The sequence below is a fragment of the Solanum pennellii genome, chromosome 4, assembly GCF_001406875.1.
Source record: "Solanum pennellii chromosome 4, SPENNV200".
NCBI lineage: Eukaryota > Viridiplantae > Streptophyta > Magnoliopsida > Solanales > Solanaceae > Solanum > Solanum pennellii.
Window position 1 is genome coordinate 2,626,000 of NC_028640.1, and position 18,228 is coordinate 2,644,227.

At 35.8% G+C, this 18,228-nt stretch overlaps 5 protein-coding genes and 1 pseudogene across 5 annotated transcripts; 5 read left to right on the top strand and 1 right to left on the bottom strand.

Moving 5' to 3' along the window:
* Positions 1-495: 495 nt before the first annotated feature.
* On the top strand, positions 496-2,165 carry LOC107018408 (homoserine kinase-like). The gene has a single exon (XM_015218881.2). The coding sequence runs from the start codon at positions 560-562 to the stop codon at positions 1,688-1,690; it is 1,131 nt and encodes a 376-aa protein (XP_015074367.1). The 5' UTR covers positions 496-559; the 3' UTR covers positions 1,691-2,165.
* Positions 2,166-3,852: 1,687 nt separating this feature from the next.
* On the top strand, positions 3,853-8,002 carry LOC107018321 (mitochondrial intermembrane space import and assembly protein 40 homolog). The gene is made up of 4 exons (XM_015218780.2): positions 3,853-3,998; positions 6,484-6,518; positions 6,612-6,737; positions 7,516-8,002. Exons 1-4 carry the CDS (start codon positions 3,905-3,907, stop codon positions 7,720-7,722), a joined length of 462 nt encoding a protein of 153 aa, XP_015074266.1. The 5' UTR covers positions 3,853-3,904; the 3' UTR covers positions 7,723-8,002.
* LOC114077052 lies at positions 5,275-5,379 on the top strand (annotated as a pseudogene).
* Positions 8,003-8,298: 296 nt separating the features above from the next.
* LOC107018320 (tetraketide alpha-pyrone reductase 1) lies at positions 8,299-11,168 on the top strand. The gene is made up of 5 exons (XM_015218779.2): positions 8,299-8,521; positions 9,276-9,448; positions 9,601-9,789; positions 10,081-10,436; positions 10,889-11,168. The coding sequence occupies exons 1-5, from the start codon at positions 8,365-8,367 to the stop codon at positions 11,028-11,030; spliced, it is 1,017 nt and encodes a 338-aa protein (XP_015074265.1). The 5' UTR covers positions 8,299-8,364; the 3' UTR covers positions 11,031-11,168.
* A 1,715-nt stretch (positions 11,169-12,883) lies between these two features.
* On the bottom strand, positions 12,884-13,717 carry LOC107016412 (ribosomal L1 domain-containing protein 1-like). Its single transcript, XM_015216889.1, has one exon. The coding sequence runs from the start codon at positions 13,715-13,717 to the stop codon at positions 12,884-12,886; it is 834 nt and encodes a 277-aa protein (XP_015072375.1).
* A 765-nt stretch (positions 13,718-14,482) lies between these two features.
* Positions 14,483-17,994, top strand: LOC107015885. The gene is made up of 3 exons (XM_015216312.2): positions 14,483-14,832; positions 15,436-15,557; positions 17,506-17,994. Exons 1-3 carry the CDS (start codon positions 14,565-14,567, stop codon positions 17,668-17,670), a joined length of 555 nt encoding a protein of 184 aa, XP_015071798.1. The 5' UTR covers positions 14,483-14,564; the 3' UTR covers positions 17,671-17,994.
* The last annotated feature ends 234 nt before the right edge of the window (positions 17,995-18,228 follow it).

Here is an 18,228-nt window from a genome sequence, read left to right on the forward strand (position 1 = left end):
TATATATATATATATATATATATATATATATATATATATATATTGATAAATATGTTATTCAAAACAGTTTATATATATTTTGATTAATTTTATGAGATATACGTTACGTCGCACTAGTCAAACTGAACCAGCCTTCAGGTTGGGCTAGGCTCGTCATGAAATAGACAAGTATCGTCTTGGTTGGACTAGTAATGACCTAAAATCGATCTAATTTGATAGTTTTATATACTTTTTAATTCTAAATAGAAATCTGATCGTGTATGAATCAAATTATATTCGAACGATTAAATTAAATATCATTTTTGATTGAATGGATGCGATGCTTATATTTTTAATACTTGTAACTCAGTATGTCTAAATGAAATTTATCGAAAATTATGTATTAGGTATTAGGTACTCCTATCTTTTATAAAGTTTTATTATTAGTCAAATATCATATTATAAAAAAAAATTAGAAAAAATTTAACTTTTCTATATAGGAATCTTAGAATATGGAAATATACCTAAAAACCCTTTTTTTCTCTATTTGTTCTCTTTCTTCCTCTGAACTTTCACATCAATGGCTATAACCTTTCAATCTCCCATGAAACTCAGCTTCATCACTTCTAATGGCTTCTCAAATCCTCCTTCTCTTTATCCCATCAATACCCATTTCTCATTTGGATTCAATCTCTCATCTGTCTCCTCCAAAACCCAAACCCATATCACCATACCCGAACCCGAACCCGTTTTCACCTCCGTCAAGTCGTTTGCTCCGGCCACTGTTGCCAATCTAGGTCCGGGTTTTGATTTCCTCGGATGCGCCGTTGATGGAGTCGGAGATTTTGTCACTCTTCGGGTTGACCCAAATGTTAAAGCTGGGGAGGTTTCGATTTCTGATATCTCCGGTGCCGGAAATAAGCTTAGTAAAGACCCTTTATCGAATTGTGCTGGAATAGCTGCTATTTCTGTTATGAAGATGTTGAATATACAGTCTGTTGGTTTATCGATTTCGCTTGAAAAAGGGTTGCCGTTAGGTAGTGGACTTGGGTCTAGTGCTGCTAGTGCTGCGGCGGCGGCGGTGGCTGTGAATGAGATTTTTGGACGGAAGTTGAGTGTTGATGATCTTGTGCTTGCTGGGTTGGAATCGGAAACGAAGGTTTCGGGTTATCATGCTGATAATATAGCACCTTCGATTATGGGTGGTTTTGTGTTGATAAGAAGTTATGATCCGTTGGAATTGATCCCATTGAAGTTTCCATTTGAAAAAGATTTGTTTTTTGTGCTTGTGAATCCCGAATTCGAAGCTCCAACGAAGAAGATGAGGGCGGTATTGCCATCGGAGGTGACAATGTCGCATCACATATGGAATTGTAGTCAGGCTGGGGCGTTGGTGGCTGCGATATTGCAGGGGGATTCGAGGGGTTTAGGGAAGGCGTTGTCGTCTGATAAGATTGTGGAGCCGAGGAGAGGGCCGTTGATTCCTGGGATGGAGGGAGTGAAGAAGGCGGCGTTGAAGGCTGGGGCGTTTGGTTGCACGATTAGCGGAGCTGGACCTACATTGGTCGCGGTGACGGATGATGAAGAGAGAGGGAGGGAGATTGGGGAGAGAATGGTGGAGGCGTTTATGAAGGAAGGGAACTTGAAGGCTTTGGCTATGGTGAAGAAGCTTGATCGAGTTGGTGCCCGCCTTGTTAGTAGCAATTCATGATGATTCGATGGATCAATCAATCAATCAACTATGCCTCAATTCCAAATGAGTTTGGTATTAGTTGTATGAATCCTATATATATCTTTTCACTATGTGAATTCATCATGCTATGTGAAAAATGATATGTAGGAATTTGTGTGCAATGAATTGTTAGAGCTTCTTTCACTTTGTATTTTTCAAACATGTTTTGAAATGTTTCTTTGAGCTGTCTATCGGAAATTGCCTCTCTGTCACACAAGATAGGGGTATGGTCCGCGTACACTCTACCCTTCCCATATCTTACTTGTGGGATCACACTTGATGTGTCGTCGTTGTATTGATCATTGAGAAGTCAGTTGATTACCGAGCAAATAAAATAGTTAAAAGTTGCCATTTTGAAATGGCTTACTTGTCAATTGATTAGCATTCTTGATTTGCCTTTTCTTGAGGACATTTTGTTCAATACTTATGTTGCAATGTATCGAATGTCACCTGCAGTTTCGAAATCTTCATGGAAATACCTATGCTTCTTTCAGATTTGGACTTCTAAAGTTCATTATGATCTTGCAGTACTGTTCATGTCGTGAGGAGTGATCTTTCCATGGCTTATTACTTATGCTAGTTTTAGTTTCTTGATTCTTCAACTTGCAGATTATAGCTGCCAGAATCAATCTAGTCACGAGCCGTCTGCTACCATACCAAGGTAATTTCACTAGATCAATGTAATCGATCCACCACTATGAATAACGAAGTGCTGCTTCAGTGCATTGCTGATTTGTGGTTTTTCCTGATTGCGACCTGTAGAACTCCAACTTGGTTGTTTCTTTCTTCCTTTTCGATTGTCCTGCCAAAAAAGACCTCCAAAGCCACCGTCCCAACGTAATTTTTTTCTCTATATTCCATCATCACTGGTTCTCAATATACAAAATTTAACACAGAAAATCTTGATTTCCTTTTCTTTACCATTTACTGCAATATTTACACTGTTTTTTATTTGATCCTCATGTAACAAAACCTAGTTTTTTTTTGTTTATAACTTTACTCTGGTCCTGTAATCCCATTTTGATTTGAAGAATAAGGGACAAAAAGCAGCTTGGTGCAGAAAGCATTCTGTGTTAGTAGGATATAGGGAAGGAAGTGTTGCACTCGGAGGGGTGTAACGTAGACAGTCTACTCTAATGCAAGCATAATATTTACTTCCACGACTCAAACCAGTGACCTATAGGTCACATGAGACGACTTTGTTGTTGCTCTTAGGCTCCCTTTTATTTGAAGAACAAGGAACGACCCGACCCTCTCATCTATTCTGAGAAAGAGAAGCTAGATGGAAGGAGAGGGAATAGGCGATTCTGATTCCCCGTTCTTACGTGGAAGTGGTACTTCCAGATACTGTATTTGAGGTCGTTGTTTGAATTCCTTATGATAAGTGGTAACACTCATCTCTCACTCGCCTTTCTCCTCTCTTGCTCCCTTATCTTCTTCTCTCTGTGTGTATTTCACACTGTATCATTATTTCACTATTTCAATTTTAAGTATCGTATATGATATCTAGCCAAACTATCTAGATCTAATATTGTAATCATATAATAATGTATATTATATGGAATAATTTTATGTATCTTTCTTATAGAAAAATAAATTATAACATAAAAAAATTGTTTTCGAAAAAACTTGACTATTATAATGAGGTGCATGGACTCTTTAGTTATGTTGTCGAACTTGGGTTGACACAACAATGGTGGAATTCGATCAATCTACATCTAATAACATTAGCCAAAATCCATGACAAAAAAATTGAGACTTTAATTTATCAAAATAGATTTAAGAGACATGAAAAATGACATATTCGCTCTTTATAAATATATTCTTATATTTTTTGACTATTAATTTATGTAGTTCAACGCTCATTTTAGATAAATAAAAGATTAAAATTTATAATACCTTTATAAGTTTTTCATATAATATCTCTCAGAATTTATAATATCATCACAATTTTATTTTATGATTTTGATTCTTTTAAGTCAAATTCCAATGTTCGTATCTACGTCCTCAAATTTTAAATTTTGATTTATCGAATTTAACCATTTATAATATATCGAATATCCATACTCGAGTCCGTATAAAACAACTTTGAAGAAAACTTAGGGTACTAAAGTGTCAATTGAATTTTTTCTCAAGTCTTTCTATATTTTGAGGCGTCAACAAAGACGAATCAATTTCTTGAAGAAAAAAAAAATGGGACAAGTGCAGAGCGAAGCCATTGATAATCAATCGAAATCTACATCTGTTGATGATTCTCAGCCGCGTTCTCTCGATTCTTTGATTGCTGGTAACTCTTCAATTCAACCCTTTACTTTCTTTTTTTTTTTTTGGATGAATTTTTGCCCCCTTTTGTTCAAGAATCAGGAACCCCATATTTGTATGTGTAGTAATTTCACTATAAGTAGTTCCAAGTTTTCAACTTTTTTCATTCTACTGGGATTTGGAGAAGATTTGAGGAGGCTGTTGTGGGTGGGGGTGGTGGGGGAGGGGTGGTGGAGGGAGACTAATGTATATGTGAAGGTGGTAAATGCCTAAATGGATGCATCTGTTCCTTTCAGTTTGAAATGCAGTTTTACGGCTACCCGTTGTTAAGTATTCCGTTTTGGTTGAGTGATGAGTTACTCGTCGTGGTTTTGACTTTTGAGCAATCATCTTATGAGCTAACTTTTGAAGTTGAGTTATTCCGTATTGGTTGAGGGATGATTTGTTTGTCATGGTTTTAGCTTTAGAAAAATCATACTATGAGCTAACTTTTGAAGTTGAGTTAAGCCCCAAGTTTATTTTATTAACATGGTATCAGTGTTAGACGTATTCCTATTCTTGTATTTCGAAATGTTGGGCTTCCATGGTATGTTATCCAAGCTCCAATTATCAGTCTTGGGGAGGAGGAAGGAGTTAAGTGTCCCATATTGGTCAAGTAATGAGTTTGTTTATCTCCTTACATTATCTTAGCAATATACTCGCATTGTGAGCTAACTTTTGGAGTTGAGTTTGTCCCAAAGTTCATTTTTTGAAAATTACCATTAAGGAATCCTTGGTTTTGTTTTGCTTATATAATGTATGTTATAACCAACCTCAACTATTTTGGGATTGAGGTAAGTTATTGATCGTAGATGTTTTACGATTTGCTGTTCGGGGAAATGATTTAAGGTTTCAATTTACTTCCCATGTGATTAGTTATCAGCCTATCACTGCTCTCTTACATGTATTGTTTTCTCACTGCACTATTTTTGTTGATAGATGAAAGATAGTATCTTCCTCTACTATTACCTCTGTATAAGAGTTTGTTGTTATCCCAAATTCCTCAGGAACACATTGTCTTTAGATCCGTTCATATAGCATCAATGTGCATATTAGACCTATACTGAAAGTATCCTAAGTAGCCAATAGCCATTGACAACCAATTCCAAAGTGCTTCATCAAAGCCACTGAAAGCCACCTCTGATGAAGTTTCTGGCCGTCCACTCTCGAGTCTCTCTGTTTCTTGATTTTGCAAAAAAAAACAATTTTTCTCCTTCAAGAATCCAAATCAAAGACCTCTATGGCTTAATAAACTGTACTATAAGTCCCTGTTAATGAGAGATGGTTGGCATCTCCCCTGACAGGGACGGTAACAACCTTCGAGCTTTACCTGTTATCCGAACTGTACTATAAGTCCTTCACTTTTTCCTTAATGGGATCGGGAAAGAGTTGAGGCTGTTGGTGGACATGTGCAAATGTATTGTGAAGATGGATGCTTATAGTGCTTTCCGCTCGAGCTACATATGTATATAACACTTAGAAATAACAATAGTTTAAACTTTAAACTCAATGCCAAACAAGTCAAGTGACTGATGAATCCCCTCTATCTATTAACACCCATTCTGTCTAATGTCCATTTCACTCCAATACTTGATAATTTGTGATTAGGAATCTAAAACTTGAGATTCTCTAAATCTTTCACCTATCTCTACGCTATATCTATCATTAAATTGATTTCTGTTGTGAAGGTACTAAATACTAATAACTACGAACCTTAATGCCAATTATTTGGTATTGATACTTTGTCTCTATTATCTATTCTTTGAACTACATTTGTATATTTTAAATTTAAAATACATATGATTAGATTAAGTTTGTACCCAAAGAAGCAGTAAGTAGAGTGGTATTCCGCACCGATGGACTTAAATGTAGATTCACCTATGGTGGTTCGGAGAGAGAGGAAGTGAAGGGGCTGTTGTTGCATATGTGCTGGTTTCAATTTTTTGATTGTGTGATGATTTTGGTGTGGGGGGTTATTTAAAGGGGAAGATAATCTTGAAATGCAGTTTTCCCGTTATCCATTAAGGAATTTTGAGTTCCATTTTTGGTTTATGTAATGTATGTTTTTCAAGTATTATCATTGCCAAGATCAACTAGTTTGGGTTTGAGATGAAACTGAGTGATTGCAATGTACTCGTTTGCTGATTGGAAAATTGATAAAGCTCTGGTTCCGCTTCCCATGTGACTAGCTATCACTGCGCATCTTCATGTATTGGTTTCTCACTGCAGTCTGATCTCGTAACTTCCTCTACTACTTGCTCTACGTCTACACAACTGCTCATAACTGCAGTTGATCTATATCTATTTTTCTATAACATCAAGCTGTGTATTAGATCTCTAGCGTAAATATACTAGATAGCTATTCACAAAGACTTATGCGGCATTGACTACTGCGTAATGATGTTTGAATCAGATTTTTATGTTTTAAAAGATTTCTAAAACATACAAATTTTCTTCCTTTCGTCTTGTAGAAGCTGCAGCATATGGTGAAGACGGTGAGAATGAGGTTGGTTCAGTTTTTTCGGATCATAAACTTGGTCAATAAAAGTTGAAATTTTGTTACTTATCTGTGCTCAAGAAACTGAAACTCTACTTTTAGTCCATTGACGAGAAAGCTCGGAAAGCTCTAGAATGCCCTTGCATTGCTCATTTGCGCGCTGGCCCTTGCGGCAACCAGTTCTCAGACGCTTTCCTCTGTTTCCTCAAGAGCACAGCTGAAGAAAAGGTAACTGTGTTTGAGTGCTCCTTCCTTTTTCTATTGTTTTTATCATTTGTCTATACTCTATCGCGTTCATCTCCAGTAGAGAGAGATGTTATATATCTTGTTTCATCTGATTTTTATTTCTCCGAGCCGATATTCTTGTATGAACTTCAGCTTACTAAGTGCCCTCATAAGTTGTAACCTGGTAAATATTGGTTAGGTTATTCAGCTAGATTTGTACATATTTACGTGGTCGATATCACGATAAAACGATTAAGATTATCCCTTTTCTGGAAAGGTAGATCAAATTTAAGATAATGTGTTTCTAGAGGGTGCTTTTCTTTTTTCTGTTGAGAGAATTTCAAGTTTCCTCTCTCCATAGTGTAGAAGAAGTTACTTGTATGAATGCCACTAGACAAGACCAGACTTTGGTGATCATTCTTGGCCTTGGAATTTGGAGTTCATAGTGACATCAACAACAAGATTCGCAGTATAATCCCAACAAGTGAGATGAGATCTGAGGAGTGAGGAGGGTAGAGTGTACGCAAACCTTACCCCTACCTTATAGGGTAGAGAGGCTATTTCCGGTAGACCCTCCAAAGTTGATGTCCAAAAAATTTGGTTCCTTATGGTAAATTGACTTTGATGTAATGTAACAAACGAGATCAGAAAGCTTTGTTATCTACACAACATTGAAAAGAAAAGATTTGTCTTTTGAACAGAAAATGATGAAAATTGAGTTCCCATTTTTAGTTTTCATCCTTCTAACTAACATGTGAAAAGCTTGTATTTCCCACTGTAGGGCTCTGACTGCGTTAGTCCCTTTGTCGCTCTTCAAAGCTGCATCAAGGCAAATCCTAATGCATTTTCAAAGGACGTCCTGGACGAGGAAGATGATGTCAGGAAACAAGATGAAGTCAAGACGGAAGAAACACAAAAACAAGAATATAGAATCATCCCTCCTATTTGGTCTGTAGAATCAAAGAATACTAAGCGTACTAAGCTCTAGAAGACTGATCGTTAACCTTCGTTCCTGGCTTGGTAATACAATACCAATTACTACTACAGTAACTAGCAGAGTACTGCCAGAAAAATCTTTTCCCTTTTGATCTACATGATCAATACTTTTTAAGTTCATAGCATGGAACTATAGACACTAGACCAAAGCTTCTAGTAAAAGCTTAGATTGCTTCAGATTTTCATGTTATTACCAACTTTTCAGTGTTTTGGATTGTTATTTCATGGAAAATTTCACTCATAGTAATGATAGATAGTGGTTGTAGCATAAATAGTTGTGAGAGATAATAATCTGATACATTATTAGTTTAGAAGTAAGTAGGATCGAAATTGGGTATCAACACATAAAACCAGACCGAACTGAGTGGCGTATAAACACCTCCACCATTCCCTCGCCATGAAACTAACTACAAATAATTTACTTACTACTCTTAAATCACACCAAGAGAATTTGCTTACTATTGCTAATCTAAAGCCATAATAAGGTGTTAGTGTCATGCAGCTTGCATGTATGTAAAAAGAGCCACAAAAATGAAATGATTCACCTTCTTTAGACCAACTTCAAGAAGGCTTAACATTCCCCTATATATACACATCAAAGTATGAACATGGTGTAACCAAGAAGTTGTAAAACATGGAAATAATGGAGGATAAGAATGTAGTAGTAGAAGAAAACAGCAATTACAAGGGTAAAGTATGTGTGACAGGTGCATCTGGTTTTGTAGCTTCATGGCTCATCAAGCGCCTTCTCTTGTCCGGTTACAATGTCATTGGCACAGTTAGAGATCCAGGTACATGAAACTACTTATACTCTTATTAGTACATTCAATGACGGAGCCAGAAATTATAACAAAGAACTTAAAAAGATACAAAAATTCCACACCCAAAAGATTCAAACCTGTAACTTAAAGCAATTCTTGAAACGCCTACTAAAGCTTCTCTTACGTCAAGGGGGTTCAACAATCTAAATATATATACAAACACAATTGTTCTTTTACCTTATTTGCACAGTGTAATTTTCCGAAGAGGGGAATTTAAGCGAGATCAAGAAGATTCAATGGAATATCTTCAATTTTATATTGAATTGGTAGGTGGAGGTACATGTATCAATTAAGTGAATTTTTGTTCTGGTGGGATCAATTCAATAAAAGAAAAAAAGCATTTCGAGTCGGTCAAATCCCTTTCATGGGGTTGAGGGAAGACCCTCCTGCCTTGTACTATTGAAGTGGATGGTTCAAACTCTATCAGTTGTATAGCATCCCTTTTCCTTTCTCCTTTCCCTCGCCGATGTAATTTAAAAGAAAGAACAAAAAAGAAACCCTTTCATTACATGTAGCTTTGCCCTGCATACATTTGTATGATAAGGGTGTGAGTACTCGGAAATTATTCTAAATAATCTAAATATTGGAGTAGGAAAAAGAAGCAAGACGTGTTTGTATATACTAGATAGTTAGACACATCTACAAACGAATTCATGTAACACAGCTACTAGTAATGGAGATTTATATCTGTTTCATGGCATTGAAGTTTTTGTGTCAAAATCAGGGAACCAGAAGAAAGTAGGACATCTATGGAAGCTACAAGGAGCAAAAGAGAGACTTCGTCTGGTGAAGGCTAATCTAACAGATGAAGGCAGCTTTGATGATGCTATTATGGGCTGTGAAGGTGTTTTTCATACTGCCTCACCTGTCTTGGGGAAGGCTACTTTTGATGTCACGGTATCCAAAATATTTCTGTTTGTTTCATTTTATATGACAATATTTGATTAAACACACTAGTCGGACATTTCAAAACTTCTCAAAATGAAAAGATTACCATATCAATTGAACGTAGGGAATCACTTTCAAGTAACTAATTGTCCATGCTGCAGGTTGAAATCTTGAATCCTGCAGTTGATGGTACCTTAAATGTGTTAAGATCCTGCAAGAAAAATCCAAGACTGAGACGTGTGGTTTTGACCTCATCTTCTTCAACAGTAAGGGTAAGAGATGACATTGACCCTAACATACCCTTGGATGAATCATCTTGGAGCTCTGTTGAATTCTGCAAAAAGTTCAAGGTAAACACATATATTCTACTTACATTCCAATTTGATATCATGGACTTGACGAGCACGAAGTTCAAAATATTGATTTGACTTCTATAAGTAAAATATTGAGGTGGTAATTGAAAAGATAGTATCACAGAGAACATATCACCACCTTAAACTTCAAAATTCAAAATTTTCTTGAATTTGGATTCTTGAAAATAGCATCAGCACTTAAACACTTCCCAAAATAAGAAGAGTGTCATATCAATTCAGATGGCAAGTACAAACAATAATCTGATTGTTTTACTCTGTGCATGCAAGATCTGGTATGTTCTATCAAAGACGCTGGCTGAGAAGGCTGCTTGGGAATTCTGTAAGCAAAACAACATTGATCTTGTGACACTGCTCCCCTCTTTTATCATTGGGCCTAGTTTGCCTCCAGATTTGTGTTCAACAGCAGATGATGTCCTAGGTCTGCTTAAAGGAATGACAGATAAGTTTGATTTCCATGGAAGGATGGGTTATGTTCACATAGATGATGTAGCTCTGTCCCATATACTTGTCTATGAGCATCCAATTGCTCATGGGAGGTACCTTTGCAGCTCAAAGGTTCTCGACAACAATGAACTTGTCTCAGTTCTATCAGAACGCTATCCATCTTTACCTATTCCTAAAAGGTTAGTAGAATACCGAGAAGAGGCAAAACCATTATATAAGCCGTGAGTGCATTTGCATCTCTTGTTTGAAACTCAAGTTACATATTTGTAGTGGAAGATTTCATCAGAAATTGTCATTTGACATTGTTTTGCTAATATTTTAGAGAAACATTTGTGTATATACAATAGGTAAGCTCCACTTCAAAATAACATAAAGTAAACATTAATTTAGATTTTAGAACATGAAGTAACACCTTGACAGCATACATCACTCTATATATAGAAGATAGGAAAGTGAACACTTGGTAATTATGCATGTCTGTGTGTGTATGCACATATAGCAAAGAGGTGTTCTCCACTGCTTAATGATCTTGGATCTGTATCTGTTATTTATGCTTAAAACAAATAATACAAACGAGAAAGAAAGGTTCTACCTTTGGATGAAGATTCACATTCGCCAACTGTTATTTCAGGTTTAAGGAACTGGATCGACCTTCCTATGATTTCAACACGTTGAAGCTGGAGGGTTTAGGAATGAAATTCAAGTCCATTGAAGAGATGTTTGATGATTGTGTCACATTCTTCAAAGAGAGAGGCCTTATTTCTTCCATCTAAGAAACAACATTTTTGCATAAAAGCTCTACTATGAACCTCAGATGTTTTATTTTTCTGTATCTGACTCATGTTCTGATTCTTCATTATCTATACCAATGATTACCTCATCACTATATCAGTAAAATGGAACTTGTCCTAGCACTAAAGCGTGACAGACAATGTACTAAATTGTTGTTACTTTAAAACCAAAAAATAAGTTAAAGCAACAAATACCTCGACTGTCTCATCAGTTTTAAACAACACAAATAGATATTCTGGTACCTCGACTATTTCACTGGTATCACAGTCCACAAAATTTTTATTCGTGCTCAATACCAGGCAATATAAGCAAAGCTCAAGGAGACAGACTTGAGCAAAGCAGTATCCCATTATAACAAACTGAAAAGACCAGCTTCAAAAGGCACAGATGACAAAACACCTACTTAATATAAGTGTAATTCACCCAAGGCCCTTGCCACTTATGAATGGACTTTTCAGGTCATGAAAATGAAGAGCAATGGAGACTAGAAAGATCTAATTTTCCAAGATAATGCACTAATAGATTTCTTGTTACAGACATTGGTACTTTCAACACAAACACTAAGTAAACATAAACAGTTCCAGATTACTCTTTATGTTTCAAGAACGGTATGCCCTGGACATAAACTTTGATTTACGAAATCTCTACTCAGATTAAATGAAACATAGAACAGAAGAAAGTGATTTACTGAAATGAGAAAAAGGAAAGATTGATTAACTAATTGTTAAACTCTGCATCAATCACAAGATTACTATATATCTTGCTACTGAAAGCAACTTTCAAAGCTCTTCAGGCAATTGAAATTTGTTTAAGGTGATTGGTTGATCTGATAATTCCTTGTTGGACTAGATTGCACTGGTTACTGTTTCCTAAAAAAGACAAAAATGAAAGGACAGACAAATTATATACATTATTTTTCCCTCTTTGGGGTATACTTGCCACTATTCTTATCACAATCGTTGGAAAATTTGAGTTTCCTTTCTTCTCTTTTTGGTACACATAGCATCACCAAGGTTAGTATTTCTTTCTATTTTTAGACAAGTACTTGCATGTTTTACAATTGCTTCTCTTTCACTGTGGCTGCAGAGGACGACTAGGTAGTATTTGAAGCACTGCCCGAAAGCTTGGTACACAGATAATGAAAGAGAATAATAGCAGTGTTATCAAAGGCGCGCTTAAGCCCTGAAGTGAGGCTCAAAACGTGCTGAGCGCTGCTGTTTGCACTTAAAGCCCTCACGGGCCTTTGAGCTTTTTTGCGCTTTTCGCCTTTGATAACACTGAATAATACTCGTGCTGGTGTAGCTTAGCATATAATGTAATAAAACAGTGTCATACACAATCTATATATACAATATCATAAAACAACAGATAGTTGTTCTTCGCAGAATCCAAAAGAAAATTATCTGTGCTTAGAGTATTGTAAAACAGAAGTGTATAACTGCTCAAGACATTAAAGCACAATTCTCCCATGATAGCAATGTTAAGAAATAGTTGCAAGTATAATACACATAACAAGTAGCTAAAATGAAAAAGGATGAAACACTGGCCTTTCAAGCATGTGATGATTGAAACACTCACTTTCATCATAAATTGAACTGAATACATTTATAAGCTACCAAGAAGTATAACACTAGAATTTCCCACTTGAAACAACACTAGATCAAATCAGACAATAAAAGGAACAAGAACAGATTGTTGTATTCACTATCTAGTAAGAACAAAAATGGAAACACTTCATCCAAATTTACCTATGCGTCAACTCCTTACGCGAACTTCTAGCTCGAAAAATCTTTGGAAGAGCCAAGATCTCACTTTCTCAACTTCTTTTTCTTTCTCAGTGTTTTGAACTTTGATCAGGCAAATCCTCATAAACAGGCAATGCCAATGAATCACTAAACTTCAAATGAAAAGCTCTAACACCATTCAATTTCTTAGGAACAAACTGAACAATTCCATCAATGGCAGCTAAAACATTCTCCATAACTTCACCATTCTCCATCCCTCCTCTCCCAATCTTCAAAACACTACATGTTCCACTCCCTAAACACAACAAAGTCGACGAACACGCTCTTTCTATCTCCTCCTTCCAATTACTATTCCCCCTCAAATCAACTGGCACAGGTACTTTCCTCTTCTTCTTGTAAAACTGCTTACCTAATAAACCCGGTAGCAAATTCATCACTCTTTTATCAGCCAAAAACAGTTCATATGAACCGTACAAATCCAGCTTCGCATCAAAAGATTTGTACTCAGACTTCAACTTGGTAAACTTCAAAACTTTCGTAATTGAAATTCCTTCAGATTTCAGCTTTCTCTGCACTGTTTCAACATCAAGTTTGGTTTTTGAGTTGTGGGATTTTCTGGGTCTGTCGTCAATGATGAGACAAATATTAGCGAAAGATTCAAGTGGGTGGAAAAAGGGGTTGGGGAGGGTGATTTTGTGAGGGGTTGTGAGTTCTTTTGGTGGGATTTTCTTCAGAGTTAATTGAAGATAGATGAAATTATCATCTACTACTTCATCTTCTTCGTTTTCTTCTTCATCTGATAGTGAATTGAGGTTTTGCGGTTCATGGGTTTTCTTTGATTGAAGCTTTTTCCATTTGAGAAGAGCTTTCACTGCTTTGCGAACTTGGTCTTCATTGATTTTCGCCATTGTTGTGGAAGCCATTGTTGCTGAGTTAAAGAAAATTTTGGTATTATAGAATGGTGACGGCGGCGACTGTGAATAAAAGGTTTTAATTACAATTTTGGTCCATAAGGTTTCGAAAAGGTGACACTATTGCCCAACAAATTTATAGATTTCGTATTTGAATTCTATTCTTTTGATTTTTATCCATTGTAGTCCGATTAAGATTCGCGTTTCGTAGAGGTTCATTTCGAAAAAACATTTCGTATCGAGGATAAATCCTTGGTTGACTATTAGAATCCTATTGAAGTACATAAATAGTAAAATTAAGAACTTTAAACTTGAAAAGCTAAAAGATTAATTTAATTTGTTTTAATTGTTCTTAAAAAGAAATTACAGTATTCCATTAAAAGTTATGCAACTAACTTTCGTGATATTCGATATTCAAATTAATTTAACTAATCAAATCGTAAAAAATGCTTTGAGGTTTATTGATTGAATTTATTTCTAGAACTAATGAAACATAAAAGGTAAATTAATTTTACTGAATTCATGTCTGTACGATTAGATATTGAATCATGCGATCTCAAATTCGATTCGATTAGATTTATTTGTATTTAATTAGATTGACACTATACAATTATAATCAAACCTTATTTATGCTCAACTATATTTTCATTTAAAGCTCAAATATGGTTCGAATTATCGTTAATTAATCCACAACATATATATTATATATATAAATATTTCAATTTAAAAAATAAATTTATCAATCAAAAAGGTCTCTATATGATGTCGTTTTGGTCATTCCATTGCTTTTCCTTCTCTTCTTCACAAAAAATACAACTTTCTCAGATTTTACTCAAACGCCGTCATCGAAGTTACAGACATGGGTTTCGGAGCCCTAAGATCCATTATCCGACCCGTTTCACGAGCACTCTTATCGACCCGAACCGTATCCTCCTTCGCTCCGATCAGTTCTCCGGCGAACACCGTCTGTCCGGCACCGGAGCTCCGTCATTTGTTCAACACTTCCCGACCTAGGCTACCATGGATTCCACCATCTAGTGCTTTCCACAGCTTGACTGACACTCGATTCCCTAAGCGAAGACACAGTGACAAGCCTAAACGTAAAAGAGCTAGCTTGAGACCTCCAGGTTATTCTTCATTTCCGGTTATAATCATATTTTATGGAGTAGTTGAATTAGCAACCTAGGGTTTAAGGGTTTATGCCATTTTCAGATTTGGTCTCTTCCTTATGCAAATTATGATATTGTGTGCTTTTGGTATAGATGAATGTATTTTTATATAGAAAGTGTCTTCCGTAGGAAATATTGTAGCTTGGGAAATCATTTTGTACTGTTTAGTTGGAATTGTAAATCCTACAAGGTGGAGGATTCGACATGTCGATGATGTTTGATTATACGTTTGGGCCATAGATTTTGAAGTTGAAGCTTGAACAATTTGAAAATTGGATTTTTTTCAAGTTGTGATTTTTGTAATTCGAAGTTGTATTTGGATATGCATTTTACTTGGAAGTCACCCAAAAAAAAACTAGTCTCAGCTGGGAATTTGAGAATATTTGAAAATCATATTTAAATTTTCAAATTCTGACAATTTCATGGCCAAATAGATGTTCGCAAATAAAATTTCAAAATCTATGGCCAAATGTTAGGGTATGCTTAGGATTTTTACCGGCTTTTGGATTATGACAGAATGAAAAGAAGTTAGAAGTGTGTTTTTTTTCTTTTGGAATGTAGGTCCATATGCGTGGGTAAAATATACTCCAGGTGAACCTATAAGTCCAAACAATCCCAATGAAGGAAGTGTCAAGCGGAGGAATGAGAAAAAGAGAATCGGGCAGCGAAAGGCATTTATATTGGTATGTCGCCACAACTTTTGATTCCCTTTATCCCTTTTTGATGATGAGTCTCTTTTGGTTCTTAGAAATGAGAAGAATGCCTTTTTCTCTTCATAAGTAGATAATTGGAATAATTTAAGACGTGCTTGTGAAGATTTAGAAACTGGATATTAGGATTGAACTTAATATGTAAAAGGCCGTTCATAACTTAGGATGGTAAATTGATGTGATATTGTGTCGATACTGCAAATTTGAAATTGTCCCTATAATTGAGGATCAGAACTAAATCTTTGTCTAGTGTGGTTTCTTTACTTTTATTATCCTGTTCTTTTCTTTTCCAGCCTTTACTCCCATGCATATTATCACATTTCCCTTTTTAAACTCAACTGATCTCCTCTATTCTTACTCCCCCGTGTGTCATTTTTCACAAGTAAATTCTATCGACTGTAACCTCAATGAACCCCAACTTCCAAGATACGACATGCTCTGCTGACTTTCCTACTTTGGAATTGGCAACTTTTAAGCTGCTTTGTCTTTGATATTTGTCATTTGCAGTTCAGATGTTACCGGGGATATTAGAAGCTACTATGGTGACTAAATATTACATTCCATGTTCACTTTACAAGTTGATCACCAAAGTTAGAAGAGTTTTCTTTGTATAGTATATATTTTGAGTTGAAATCAAGTGCTCATTCCTTGATGCATTTTGTTGGTGACCATGCTTTCCAAGTTCCATGACTGATGCGATAAAATGAGACTATCCAACTTTGCCTTGTCTTGGTTGCCTGTATCCCAAAGCATTGTAAATTTACATACCCAGAAATAAATAAAAAACAGTAAACGACCATTCACAGATTTTTCCAATAAATATAGCAAAGGAAGTTGCTAACACTAAACTGAATCAGCAAATCAAGCCTTGAATCTCTCTGCTAAAGCTTAGGACTTAGAGACTTTGAAGTATCCTAGTAGTGATTGTATTTAGTAGCTTCAAGCATATTAACCAGTTCGAAAGAAATATCCAACTACGAGAATGCCTTCTTTACTAATCAATGTACTATCTACTGGATAGGTATCTGTAGCACTCTGTCCTTTGCCTGAATTTGTCCACTCACATGTCAATAGGTCCTATTTTCATTTTCCGAAGATCTATCTTCTTTTACAAATGAATGTTATTGTGGCCTACTTTCATGTTTTAAGGACCTATCTCTTGTACAAAACCTATTTTCCCCTCACAGTTGAGATTAAATTTTCTTGGTGGTGGGCCACCACCGGTGGCAAATTGGCGGGTCAGGTTGGGTTTGGGATGGTTGAAAACGAGTTAAGTAAGAATGGCTTTGGTGGTAGAAAATTGGTTGGGTAAAGAAGGACTCTCACCCATTTTTATCTCCTCAAGCTATAAGCTTCCGAAGTTTCATAATAGCAACAAATTAGGTATATACAGTTCTTGAATGAACTAGTAAGCTGACTCCAATTTTCATATTGTTGCTAGCAACGGGTAAAGAGAAATGAAGAAATGAAGAAATATCGAAGATTTTGACTAAATATTTTGAATTACTGATGGACAAAAATTGAATCACACTATCCAATCAAGTAACTGAATTTTAGAATGTTTAATTTCCAGCACTATTCTTCTATGCGTTCATTACAGTGACATATCACGAGTTCGTTAAAAGAAGGAAACCTCCAGAAATTATATGTGGCTAACCTGTTTTTACCCATCTAACGTATCACTCATCCAACCCATTAAAGTATGGGCAGCTTAACAAAATATGAGCTCATTTTATCGCACTAGTTTGGATCATGGCAATTGTAAGGTTCAGTACTCTTCATCCTGGTTTTATACTGTTTGAGTCATTGTACATATCATTCTTCGTATAGCCATTCAGAGACTGAAGAACTTTCTTTCAAGTACTTCGGCAATTCACTCCATTCCTTGAATTAATAAATTTGAGTTCTATTCATGCCACAGGCTGAGAAGAAGAAGCGTAAAGCTCAGATGCAGGAGGCAAACCGGAAGAAAATGATTAAGCGAGTAGAGCGTAAGATGGCTGCAGTTGCTAGGGATAGAGCATGGACAGAAAGACTGGCAGAACTGAAGAAGCTCGAGGAAGAAAAGAAGGCAGCCACAGCTTGATCATCGTTGTCGAGAAGCAAAATTTCAACCTGCTAATTTTCTCTCTTGTTTTCGAGAGTAAATTTTCAATCCCTTCTTTAAAATAGGAAACATTTTTTTATGCTGTCATGTTTTTCTTGAGGTTGATATTTAAATTTCCTCTTCTTTTGTTTTGTTAGTCTTTTTTCAAAAAAAAAATAATTAGATTTTGAAGTTGAAAGGTAAGTTGCATAAACTATCCAAGACAAAAAAAGCAACCTGTTTGAAATGTGTTGTTATGTTTACTAGCTTAAATGACGAAATGAGGATTCATATAGTCTTTTATCTTAATTTATTTCGGATTCATATAGCCAGCCTTATTGGAATGTGTTATGATGCTTGACTGATTATGATTAGGACAGATCACATGGTTTTGTACTGGTCAGTTTTGAGCTGTCGAGTGACGATTTGATTCCATTAAACTATCTAGTTGAAGAATTGGTTCAAAACACTTCAAACTCAATTGTTTTACATGGTTAGTGTCCATTCTAAACTCTATTCCACTAATCCAAAGAACAACTTCAAGTTAAAGAGATTAAA